Below are 11,080 nucleotides of genomic sequence, written 5' to 3' on the forward strand. Positions count from 1 at the left end.
GAGCTGCACAGACTGCTTTGGTTTGTGCATTCTCTCTGTGTATATTTTTCTACCCTCTCGATTTCATTTGCTGCCATACGTGTGAGTTCAGAAACTTTGCACACCAAGGGCCCCAAGCTGTTCACACAGAGCATGAGGCCACCTGGGATGTAGCAGCAGGGTCTAAGAAGGCTTATGGTGAGCTGCTTTGGGACATTAAACTGCTGGATTCTTTCCCATTTTTGTTTTCTTTGCCCTTTGTTCTTTTCCTTATGTTCGTGCTGCAGGTGGCTGGGATATGGGTCTCCTGGACTTTAGCCTTGTGGGTAGTTGACAATTTGTCTTTGTTCTTTTCCATAACACACCCAGTAAGAAAAGATAACGAGAGAGGTGGAAAGATATAAGAAACTACTGAAGCTGCAGTGGGAGGTTGTTAGTCCAGGCCATGGATGTGAGGAAGCAAATTCTCTCCCTCTCTGCATCTTTGCTGTGAGCTACAGTCAAGGCTAGAGAAGGCCAAGTCTTTTCCTGGTGGTGTGGTGCTGAGATTCTCATATGAAGATGAATGTACTGTAAGGAATGCAGCAAAAGAAAATGGTCTTGACAGGACTTGGCTCCACTAGACCAATGAGGTGCTCTGCTGGAACCAGTGTTTTGTGGGCAGGGGGCACGTGGATCTCTTCGTAGAAATAAATAGGTTTTGCACAGTGAATAGAGCAGCACTGGTGAAGTTTGTTGTGGTCCAAGAACAGAAATTGTAGGTAGTGAAAGAAATCACAAAAATCAGCTCTCCTGTGTTCATAGAGTAATAGTCCTGTCTTTTCTCCAGGCAGATGATACAACTTCCCTCCTTCCTTCCAGCAGAGAATGATGTCTCTGGTGGGAATGAGGGATTTTGATGCTACCCATCAATAAAAACATTTGTTGCTTTCTCAAAGGGCAGTATGAATCTTCCCCACCAAAGAGCCTGGCCAAACAGCAGCCACTTCAGTGTTCCCAGCAAGTACTGGAACACTTCTGAGCTCCCTAGGAATGGCTTGAGAAGCCTTTGCCCTCTTTCATGAAATGTAGTTCTCTGGTTCTAGCACAAGGCTCTCTGTACCATCCCTGACTGACCATATGTCTTCTTTTTGCAGCGGTGTGCCGTCCCCTGCCTGTGACATTTCACCGAGGTGAGTCACCAGGGACAGTGGCCCTGGCAGGGACTAGCCCCTGCCCTTCTGCCCAGAGAAAGTGGGGCTGGGAGGGAGCTGAGCTTGATGTACTTTAGTTACTCTGTGGAAGGGAAAAGCTCTGCAGGCTGTGCTGTTCCCCCAGGAGGGGAAAGGTCAGGGGGTTCAGGCTTGGGAGCTGTGTAATTGCTCTGTGAGAGAGGAGGTGTGTGAGGGGCTGAGAATGGTGGCCCTGGTACAGCTTCAGGGGGAATGTTACAGTCAGGAGCTGCGGCTCCAGTGGGAGTGGCCAGCTGTGTGCAGGACCCTTCTTACTGTCTTCTGGGCTCCTGGGCTGGCTGTGGAACAGGGCTTGAGCAGGATGAGCTGAGTGATTTCTGAGCTCTTGTTCTGGTCTCTCAGCCTTCGACATGGTGCACGACCCTCTGGTGGCACTGGAGACCCTGATTTCTCTGGGGTTTGAGCGGGTGTTGACAAGTGGCTGTGACAGCTCAGCACTGGAAGGATTGTCCTTGATTAAGAGGCTTGCAGAACAGGTAAGTGCTTGCTGTGCTCCCATGGGTTACTGTGGCTGCTACCTGGGCATTGCCTGGAGCAGCTCCATGAGGGAACTTCTGTTAAGGAGCGCTTGCTCTCCCTCCTTGCTTGGCTTTAATCTGTTTTCCCAAGTCTTTGTGGGCTGGGCCCTGAAGTCTCCCACAGCCAGCAAACCCCTTGGTTGGGTTGTTCTTGCTCCTGGACTGAGAGGAGAGTTGGTTTCAGCAGCTGATGTGATAAGCCCACACAAACAGCAAAGCGAGGTCCCTGCTGGGTGTCACAGTTCCCCTTCAGAAAATGGAGCAGGTATACCTGAGAGGTAGCCAGGTGAGAGAGAGGGGTGGGAGGAAATGGTGACAGGTGTCTTAGCTGTGGCTGCAAATTCTTTTCCACTTTTCCTGGTAAAACATGAACATTAGAGAAAAGATGGGTGAGTGTGCATGAATTGTAGAGCATGGTGACATGCATAAGCTTATGGAAAGGGTTGCATGTGAGGTTTCTTTGCTGACCGGGAAATGCACATGTGGATGTGGCACTGAGCAGTACCAGTAACTTGTTACTTTTCTTTCAGGCAAAGGGCAGAATTGTGGTAGTGCCAGGTAATGTTTTTTTGTCATCTGTACCAGGTCCTGCATTCCCTAGTCCTTCCTTCCTAGCCTCTTGCCCTGGGATCTGTTCTCTGAACCAGGTGCCAAGGAGGAGCAGTTCCTACCCTGGTGTGAGTAAAGGCCACACAGCCAGCTGGGGAGGGTAGAGCCCTGTGGCTACTGCTCACTGCAGGATTTGGGCACAGCTCTAGATCTGTGGGAGAACATGAGCCAAGGCTTTTCTATTTCTTTTCATGTGCCTGGGTCTCCATTGTCCCAAGGGCTATATTTTTCTTTCAGTGTATATGGCTCTTCTCCCTTAGGGGGCAGGTCCTGAGGTGTTGTCAGGTCTGGGACAGTGAGATCTGCTCGGTGTGTGACTTTGGGCTTGTTCCCACCAGGAGGTGGCATCACGGAACGCAACCTGCAGAGGATTCTGGAAGGCTCCACTGCTTCTGAGTTCCACTGCTCTGCTCGCTCAGCCCGGGACTCAGGGATGAAGTTCAGGTAACCGATTATTTGTGTTTATTTTTTGGCAGAATTGTACAAGGGAAAAGCAAGATGAATGTGAACATGAGTCTGTAGGACAGACATAAATTTCAAACAGCTTCCTGGGTGCTAATTGCACTTTTGTGTTTGAGATCATGGTGTCTGGCTCTGTATTCTGCAGTGTATGGATCCAGCAGTGCTTATCATCCTGACATGAGCTCCATGCAGAACCAGATCCGTGGGGTATTTCTCCTGCTACTGCCACCCTAGGAGTTGTGAGTGCACTTGGTGTGGCACTCAGGAAGGGAGATTCTGGTGTAGCTGCCTTTTAACACAAACACGTAGGATTTGGGGAGCTGGTGGGATGGGCCTCTGAGGAATGAGCAAGGAGTGGGTTATATTTGTCCATAGGTCTGCACTGGGTTTCTGCTGATGTTGTTTCTTGCCTTTGGAGCATTGTTCTTGTTGTTACTATCCCACCTTTGGTTTGGGTGGCACCAGCAGGTTCTCTGGCCTCTGCTGAGACTAGGGAAGATAGGGATTTTTCTTGGTGCGTCTTGCTCATCTGTATCACATGCAGATAGTAATCATTGTTTTTTTTGACAGAAATCCAAATGTTGCCATGGGAGCATCCTTCTCTGCCCCTGAATACTCCATAAAGGTGGCAGATGTGGCCAAAGTGAGGACCCTGAACGCAATTGCAAAGAACATTCTGTAGTGTGTGTCCCTGTGCTGGGACAGGAACGCCGAGACTCCAGGGTCTTCCCTGCCACATGGACACATGGGTACTGTTTCCGTCCTCAGGCTGCAGAGGATGTGCACTAGGTGATGAAGCCTGACACGTCTTCCCTTGGCTTCTCCTGAATGACCACTCCTTGGCCTGGAAACTTACGTTGGCCATTTTAAATAAAAAGACTCATTCCCAGATGTTTCAGCCACAAGCTGTTTGGCAGTATTTGGGAGGAAGGGAGCTGAGCAAGTAGGGGGACTGAATTGTATAGCACTGCATGTGATTGTCAAATAAACACTGCAGCTGCCCCCCTCTTGCTGTGCTTTTTTAAAATGTATTTATATTTTTAGGTAAGACTGTGATCCATGTTGCATAGCCTGAATTAATCAGGCACCTACTGCACCAGAGGAGAAGAGAGTCACATCCAGAATGCCTGTGAGAAAAATGTCATAGCCACAGCTGGAAAACAAGGCCTGCTGTGGTCAGCCTGTGTGATAGCTGGGGATTACCAATGCAGAAGCTGCTAAGTAGAGAGAAGCACATTTATATGTACAGGCAATGAGCTCATTAACTTCTAATGGGAAGGAGCTTCTAACTTCCTGACTGAGTAGGTGAGGTGGCTGTAAGGCAGCCTGGGCTGTGAGCCCTCAGTGCTTTGGGTGGGATGGGCCTATGATGACTTCTTGGGAAGACAAGGTGCTTTTTCTAATGGAAACATGAAGCAACTTGAAGCACAAACTGCTTGTTCTGCAGACAAGTGCTTGGGGAAAGTGCCTGTTGGGTCATTGATGTCTAGTCAGGATTGAAGCCTTAAACTCATTTCAGTTACTTCGCAAAGTACCCAATGAAGGATTTGAACGGCATCAGAGTGGTCCGTGAAGAGAGTAGAGATCCAGAAGTAAGGCACCTTTATTCTTGCTGGCTGCTCTTCTGTAAAAGATCACAAAGCTGAAGAGAATCCCTCTGACAGCAGAGATAGTAGACCTTAGGAAGCAAATGCAGGGTTCAGATTTTTCTCCCCGTCTTGGCAGTAGCTTACAGCCCAAGGATGTACAGCAAAAATGTGATACTTGACAAAGTGGAAGCACCTTTGTCACCTTAAACAGAATCAGGTCCTTGAAAACCTATCATCAAGACTAACTGCCTATCTTCAGCTCAAAGGGTGCATCCACCTTTTCACATGGATCTATCTGGGGGTATCAGTGTCTCCCAAAACACACCTTGGGAGTGTAAGTGGTAGTTCTAACATAGGAGCTGGGGAGGGAATGACTGCATAGTGCTGGTGGCAGCACTGACAGACTTGGAGGCAATAGGAGGGGTCCAAACTTGGAAGAAGAAATGATTAAATTTGTGGTTGAGGTCAATATAGTTCAGAATACCTGATTTAAGAGTTCATGGCTTATGTTGTGAGATTTCATGAGTCATGGTCATGCTTAAGATGATCAGTTCAATTTAGATGAACATTCTGCTGACACAGCCTCCCCAGCATCATAAACACAAGAGCCTGGTTATTGCCTCTGTGTAAAGTTTTTAAAAAAAAAAAAAAAAAAAAGGCTTTTGTACTCACATGAGGTTATAGTGTGACAGAGCGGAGAAACAAACCCTTCAGAGAAGAGAGGAGCAGGGAGGGCTGGACTGATTTGTAGGTTGCCTGGCAGAAGCCTTTGTCCTGCACCAGACCCTGTGTGAGACAGGCATGAATCAATGTCTAGTTTCAAAAAGTTATAAGGTGCTGGACAACAGATGAATAAAGGCAGGGGAGGACAGGGAAATGGTGTGATTTTTACCAGCTAAAGAGGTGCTACTGCTTTGATTAGCTTGGTCCCAGTGAACATTTTCTGGCTATTTTAGTGAAGGAAGCTTTATGGAAGGAGCTGAAGGACTGTGGTGGCTATGTGGGTATTTAGCAGGAGCATGTCCCAGGTAGGAGGGTAGAGAAAGTGAGGGTGTGCTTGCTTTGAACATCAAAGAGAGCTGGCACCCTGTGCTGAGGGCAACATTTCTGCTCTTAATGAGAGACCAAAGACGGGGTGGGGATGGGCTGTGATATGCACTGAAAACAGAGAAGTGATGGGACAGGGTGTCACAAGCAGGTGGGTATGAGCAAGGTTGGAGGACACCTGGGCAGAAACAGGAGTCATGTCAGCAGTCTGGCTGGAGAAGGGCTGAGGAAGTGACTGCTCCATTCACTTGTTTCTTATGCGTTGCATCAGGTTGCTGCTCTCACCAGCAGCGTATTGGTTGTGGCCTGGAGGACCTGGCACTAGGAGTAGCTTTATTTACAAAAACATGTATTTATTCAGACAAACCTGTAATAATTAACCAATAAGTTGGACATTGAGCCTTTCTCTGGTATTGATGGTTCCTGAGCAATTACTCATTGTGTCACCCTTGACTTCTGAGTTATCTACTAACTCCATGAAAAATGAGACAGCAGGATTATTGCAGTCATCGTACTGTCCCCTTTTATCTACTGTTCCCTGAGAGTACACATGATAAGCCATATCCTGTGCCAGCCTTACAGTAGCACCATCCCCACCTGTCCCTGTCACGCTTCTACCTTTCTAAGCAGAAGAGTGATGATTTAGTGGCAGTCACTCTCCTCAGGAATGGTCTTCTGTCTGTTTCAGATGATGGGGTTTGCCTTAAAATGAAGATTCAAAGTCTCTTTTGGGTTTTGTGGCCAATCACCTACCATAACATGCAGACAATGTGGAAATGTGGGAAAGGGAGAAGCAAATGGAATAGCTCAGAAAGTCTCCAGACTCTGCAGGCCAGAAGCTGGTAAAAGGAACCTGGATCCTGGGGACTCAGACCAGTGCAGCATGTAGTCAGCTCATATGCTGCAAATTCCTAGGTATGGGGCATGGGTGGTGTTGTGCGCCTTCTTGCTGGGTGGCACGTGAGAAAAAGGCTACTGCCTCCTTTGGCTCCTGTGGGACCAGCCATTGCTGGACTTTTTGGCAGCATTCAGAAGGCTTGTTTTGGCAGGAGAGGTCTGTTGCACTGAAGTAGTGTCTTTAGTGGGTCCATACAAGCCTGTCGTTGTGCAGTGATGAAGGCTGTGGTTTCTGAGCAATGTCTGAGGTGTCCTGCAGTGACTCTGACTCTCTGCATCTCCCCTTTGATCTCTTTCTTGAGTCTTCCTTTCCTCCGTTCCCCTGAGCCCATGCAGTTTCCAAAGCCCTTTTGGTCACTGCTTTAGTTTGTGGTGTTGTGCAATTGCACCAGGTTAATTAATAACGGCATGTCATCAGGGATTTTGTCCCAACACCACTTGAGGGTGTGTGGGGACTTTTATCCCAAGCATCCAAGGACTTACAGCTGGGCAGAGCGAGAGGAAGGAGCTGCTGCCTCTTCTCTGAGCCATGTCAGCAGCCCTGGATGAATTCTGTGGCTCTGTCTTTTGGGTGAGTGCCTGCATCATCCCCATTGCCTGTTCTCGGGGTAGGACACTCAGTAGAGGGGGAGAGCAGTAGATCCCAAGGCTCGCAGCTTCTCCTGCCGGTAGGACCCAACTGCTAGCAGTCAGCAGAGGTTCTGGTAAATACCCAGGACTGCTAAGGCACTGAGCACTGTGCACTGCCTGCATGGTATTAATGGGAAAGAGATGCAATGACAGCTCCGTGAGTGAGTCCTTTCCTGTTTTAACCCAGCTGGGAACACAGGACACCTTGCATGGACCTCTGGGGAATGACTTGGTTCCAGCTGCTTCAGCTGGCTAGACTCCAGCAAGGGCTGGGGTGGGGGGAGGCCATCCCAGGTTCAGGCAGATAGATGGGGAGAGGAGCATCACCTTGGACCTTGGCTGAGTGCTGAAATGCTCAGCCAGGAGGATGGGTGATGACAGTGGGGTGCAGGATAGGTAGGATCTGTAGTAGTGCTGGCTCTTGTGCTGTGAGCCAGGTGAGAGTCAAACCACCCCAAGTGACTTGGTTGTCTATCCTTGCTGCCTCCAGAATGATTCCTACCTTGCTCGTCCGGATGCTGACCTGCCCGTGTGCTTCCAGCAGACTGTGCTGGTCTGGATCCCCCTTGGCTTCTTCTGGATTTTGGCTCCATGGCAGCTCCTGCCCATGTGCAAATCCAGAGCCAAGAAATCATCTATGACCAAACTCTACATCATCAAACAGGTAGAGTGAGGATGAGGGGGCACAGATGGAGCAGCCTGGGATGGAGGTGGTTTGAGTGGAAATCCTCTGGGCTGGAGTCAGGTGTGGGATGGAGAGATGAGAAATGCAGGAGAGGAGGAGCAATAGGATAGGTCACCATCTGGGACAGAAACATAAAGGAAGGTCCAAGATGAGGCATATATGGGACAGAGGGTATAACAGGACTGGGATGCACTGGGAGGGAGGGCAGAGTGTGTACTGGGTCCTCTCATGTTGTAGGCTGTTATCCTCCAAACTTAAAATGATGACAGTTCTGTGAAACTGTGGGAGCTTTACAGGAATGAAAGCTCTCCCAGGCCATGTTTGGATTGAAAAGGGTGTAACCGTTTGTGGAACACAGTGCTTTTATGCCAAACTGTCTTGTCTCCCAATGGCTCTCAGTGTCCACTGTGTGCTGGTTCTCCCCTCACATCTGCCACCCTTTTCCCACAGGTGCTGACTGTCTTGCTGATACTGGCAGCAGTGGTGGAGTTGGGCCTGGCATTGCTAGAGGACACAATACTGGAACCCCTGCCAGCTGTGCAGTTCACAAACCCCAGCCTGTACATAGCCACCTGGGTAAGGGATCTGCTGGTGAATGTGCTGTGTGTCACCAAAGAGACATGGTGTGAGACACAGAGATCATTGGGAAGCTGTGTCCACAAGGGAAGTATAGCCTGGAAATTGAGTAGGGACTAGCCCTGAACACGTGTGGGTGGTGCATAAGGGCAGTACATTGAGTGCAGGTGTCTGGTTGTAGAGTGCTCCCTGCTTTTATCCTTAAAACTGGGATAGGTTCTATGCCTGTGAGTGTAGCTGAACTTGGTGACAGAAACCTTACTGGCAGCAGTTTGGGTTTCACAAGACTGATTGCACAGCGTGAACATCAGATCAGATGCTGCTGTGATGTCTCATAGCTTCCCATGGGTTGCTGCTCGGTTTTGTGCAGAGAGTCATGAAGTACCACAGGATGTCCAGGCAGAGGAGAAAGCTGAGGACATAAAGGATATTAGCTTCATGGAATATGTGTGTGGAAGTTGCAGACATCTTGTGTGGGACATGAGATATTCTAACGGTCTTAACAAAGCCAAAGTGCTCAGGAGCTACACTTAAAAGCACAAGTAACACTCCCATTTGCTGTCCTTCACATTTTGTCACATAATTTAGTTTCACATGCAGAGTCCATGTGAGATGATAAGGCACGGGGACTGCCTATACAGTCTGCACTGCTGGAATCTGATTTGGGTTTAGTTCCAGGTCTGGAGGCAATATGTAGAAAACATGGTATGACTCCTCGTGGCTGGGCATGCCTGAGAAACTGGAGTGAGAACAGCTAAAAAGAGACACTGTTGTAGTGGCAGGGTACCTTCAGACCTGATCTTATGTCTTCCTGAAATAAACCTTTGCCCTATGCACTTGACTCTGAAGCTTAGGTAGGGTTGGCAGTGAGCTCAGGCACCGAGAGCTCGGTGTATTCAAGGCAGTGAATCCCAGCAGATCACATATGCTGGCATCCTAGGGCACGTGCTCTGAAGGCACTTTTTAGAGCCCAGACCTAGTCCTGCAGCTCCACCTGAACCTCTGACTGATCTTCCTTCCCCCAGTTCCTGGTCCTGCTGATCCACGATGCACGGCGCTTATGCTTGCGCAGAGACTCGGGGATACTTTTCTGCTTCCAGACACTGTCCCTGCTCTGTGGGATACTGCCGTTCCAGTCACTTGTCCGGAGAGTCCTGCAGGTTTGGTTTGTCAGGAAGCACTGTGCTTCCCTATGGTCCTGTTCCATCCCCAAAGAAAGTTCCTTCATACTGATCCCTTGACAAGCTTGGTGATATCACTGAGGCTCCAGCTGCCCCTTGGGACCTTGGGGAACCAGAAAAGACCCAAGAAGGAATTGCTGTTTGAATTCATCCTCTCTCTTTTGGGAGGCATAAGCTAGCTCTCCAGGACCAACTTTTCCTGTTATGGACCTATGGGGGGAGGTCAGGGAGAATTAGGGAGGGATGGCAAAGGGAAACTGACCCAGGACCCAGAGCAGCTTTTGCACTGCTCAGTTGTGTTCAGCCATGTTCACTGTCGTGGGGATGGATCTTGTCTCTGTGTATCAGCTGGCCTGGAGACAAGCCCCAACAGTAACCCTGGACTTTCTATTTCTGCAGGAACCAATCTCTGACCTGCCACGGTTTATCCTTTTCTTCATCTCCTATGGGCTCCAACTGCTGCTCTTCATTGTCTCAGGTTTCTCAGACATTGCCCCAGAAACAGAGGAAATCAGGAAGAAGGTGTGAGGACTGTGTGGGAGTGGGCTTGGGCTACCACATCCTGAACATTGTGTGGGGTAGGGCAGGCGCCATGCAGAGAATCCTCCTGGCCCCCGTGGGAGGGAAGACCTGAGGGCTTCAGTACAGGACACGGTGAGAACAGGAGCCTGCAGCCTGGGGCATCTGCATGTGTGTCCAAGGGGGGCTGCTGCTGGCTGTGAGATGGGGTTCCTGGGGCTGGAGCTGCCACAGTTTGAAATTTCTGGGGCCCCTTAATGGCTGGGGGGTGCTGAACCAACTCTTGTCAACACCACCCCTCAGCATCAATGATCTCTTGGTACCCGCTTTGCTTTGTATCACAGAACCCAGAGGTGACAGCTTCCTTCCTGAGCTCCATCACCTTTGAATGGTACACCAGGTGAGCAGGGCTCTGGGGAGGTTGGGCTGGCAAAATGCAGGGGTGCTTCAGGGCTGGCCCAGCCCTCTTTGGGGGAGCCAGCAGCACAGGCTGCTTGGAGTTAGTCACAAGAGGCACCACATTGGGTGAAGTCTGTGCAGCCTGGGCCTGGGCCAGGCTGGGTGTGAAGGCTCTGCATTTTCAGCAGGGACTCTCCAACAAATGTCATGTGGAAAACTTGGTGAGAGATTTCTGTGCCCCACAGCATTGTTTTCAAGGGCTATCGCAAGCCTTTGGAGGTAGAGGATATCTGGGAATTGAAAGATAAGGACAAGACACAGGCTATGTATGCTGCTTTGGAGAAGAACATGAAGATTGCAGTGCAGAAGGCCCAAGGAGAACTGGAGAAACGGAAACGCAAGAAAAGACGCCGAGAAGGTGACCCAGACATTGGGAACATCAGCAAGGCCCAGAGCCAAGACGTCCTGGTGCTGGTAAATCCATTCCTACTCTTGGCCTTGTATGGGACTCAGAGATCCAGGTTCAGCCTCAGAGAGTAGGGTCATCCCACCTCCCTGCAGCCCCCTTTGCTGGATTTTCCCCTCTTTGATTCTGCAGGGCCATGGACAAAGATGGGGAACCCATGACAGGGTGTTCCATGTCCTCGGTAGATCCCCAAGATGGAGACCAAGAAAGTCTCCATCCTTCTGCCCTACAGAAGGACAGGAACCATCCTCAAGTCTGCAGTACAAGCAGCTCCCTTATCTCTGTCTTTCC

The 11,080-nt window shown here is 49.7% G+C and overlaps 2 protein-coding genes across 2 annotated transcripts in view; both read left to right on the forward strand.

The window, feature by feature from the left end:
- CUTC (cutC copper transporter) overlaps positions 1-3,810 on the forward strand; it is a gene marked incomplete at its 5' end in the record, with an annotated part of 4,062 nt that extends 252 nt beyond the window's left edge. Inside the window, 5 exons of the mRNA XM_009079999.1 lie at positions 1,116-1,151; positions 1,554-1,687; positions 2,260-2,287; positions 2,677-2,782; positions 3,371-3,810. Of these exons, the coding sequence (XP_009078247.1) occupies positions 1,116-1,151; positions 1,554-1,687; positions 2,260-2,287; positions 2,677-2,782; positions 3,371-3,482 (416 nt within the window). The remainder of the gene's footprint in view (positions 1-1,115; positions 1,152-1,553; positions 1,688-2,259; positions 2,288-2,676; positions 2,783-3,370) is intronic.
- A 3,052-nt stretch (positions 3,811-6,862) lies between these two features.
- ABCC2 (ATP-binding cassette, sub-family C (CFTR/MRP), member 2) overlaps positions 6,863-11,080 on the forward strand; it is a 17,187-nt gene continuing 12,969 nt past the window's right edge. Inside the window, exons 1-7 of the mRNA XM_009079998.1 lie at positions 6,863-6,904; positions 7,454-7,627; positions 8,099-8,224; positions 9,250-9,384; positions 9,805-9,927; positions 10,269-10,324; positions 10,569-10,797. Of these exons, the coding sequence (XP_009078246.1) occupies positions 6,863-6,904; positions 7,454-7,627; positions 8,099-8,224; positions 9,250-9,384; positions 9,805-9,927; positions 10,269-10,324; positions 10,569-10,797 (885 nt within the window). The remainder of the gene's footprint in view (positions 6,905-7,453; positions 7,628-8,098; positions 8,225-9,249; positions 9,385-9,804; positions 9,928-10,268; positions 10,325-10,568; positions 10,798-11,080) is intronic.

The sequence above is a fragment of the Acanthisitta chloris genome, unplaced genomic scaffold, assembly GCF_000695815.1.
Source record: "Acanthisitta chloris isolate BGI_N310 unplaced genomic scaffold, ASM69581v1 scaffold41828, whole genome shotgun sequence".
Classification (NCBI taxonomy): domain Eukaryota; kingdom Metazoa; phylum Chordata; class Aves; order Passeriformes; family Acanthisittidae; genus Acanthisitta; species Acanthisitta chloris.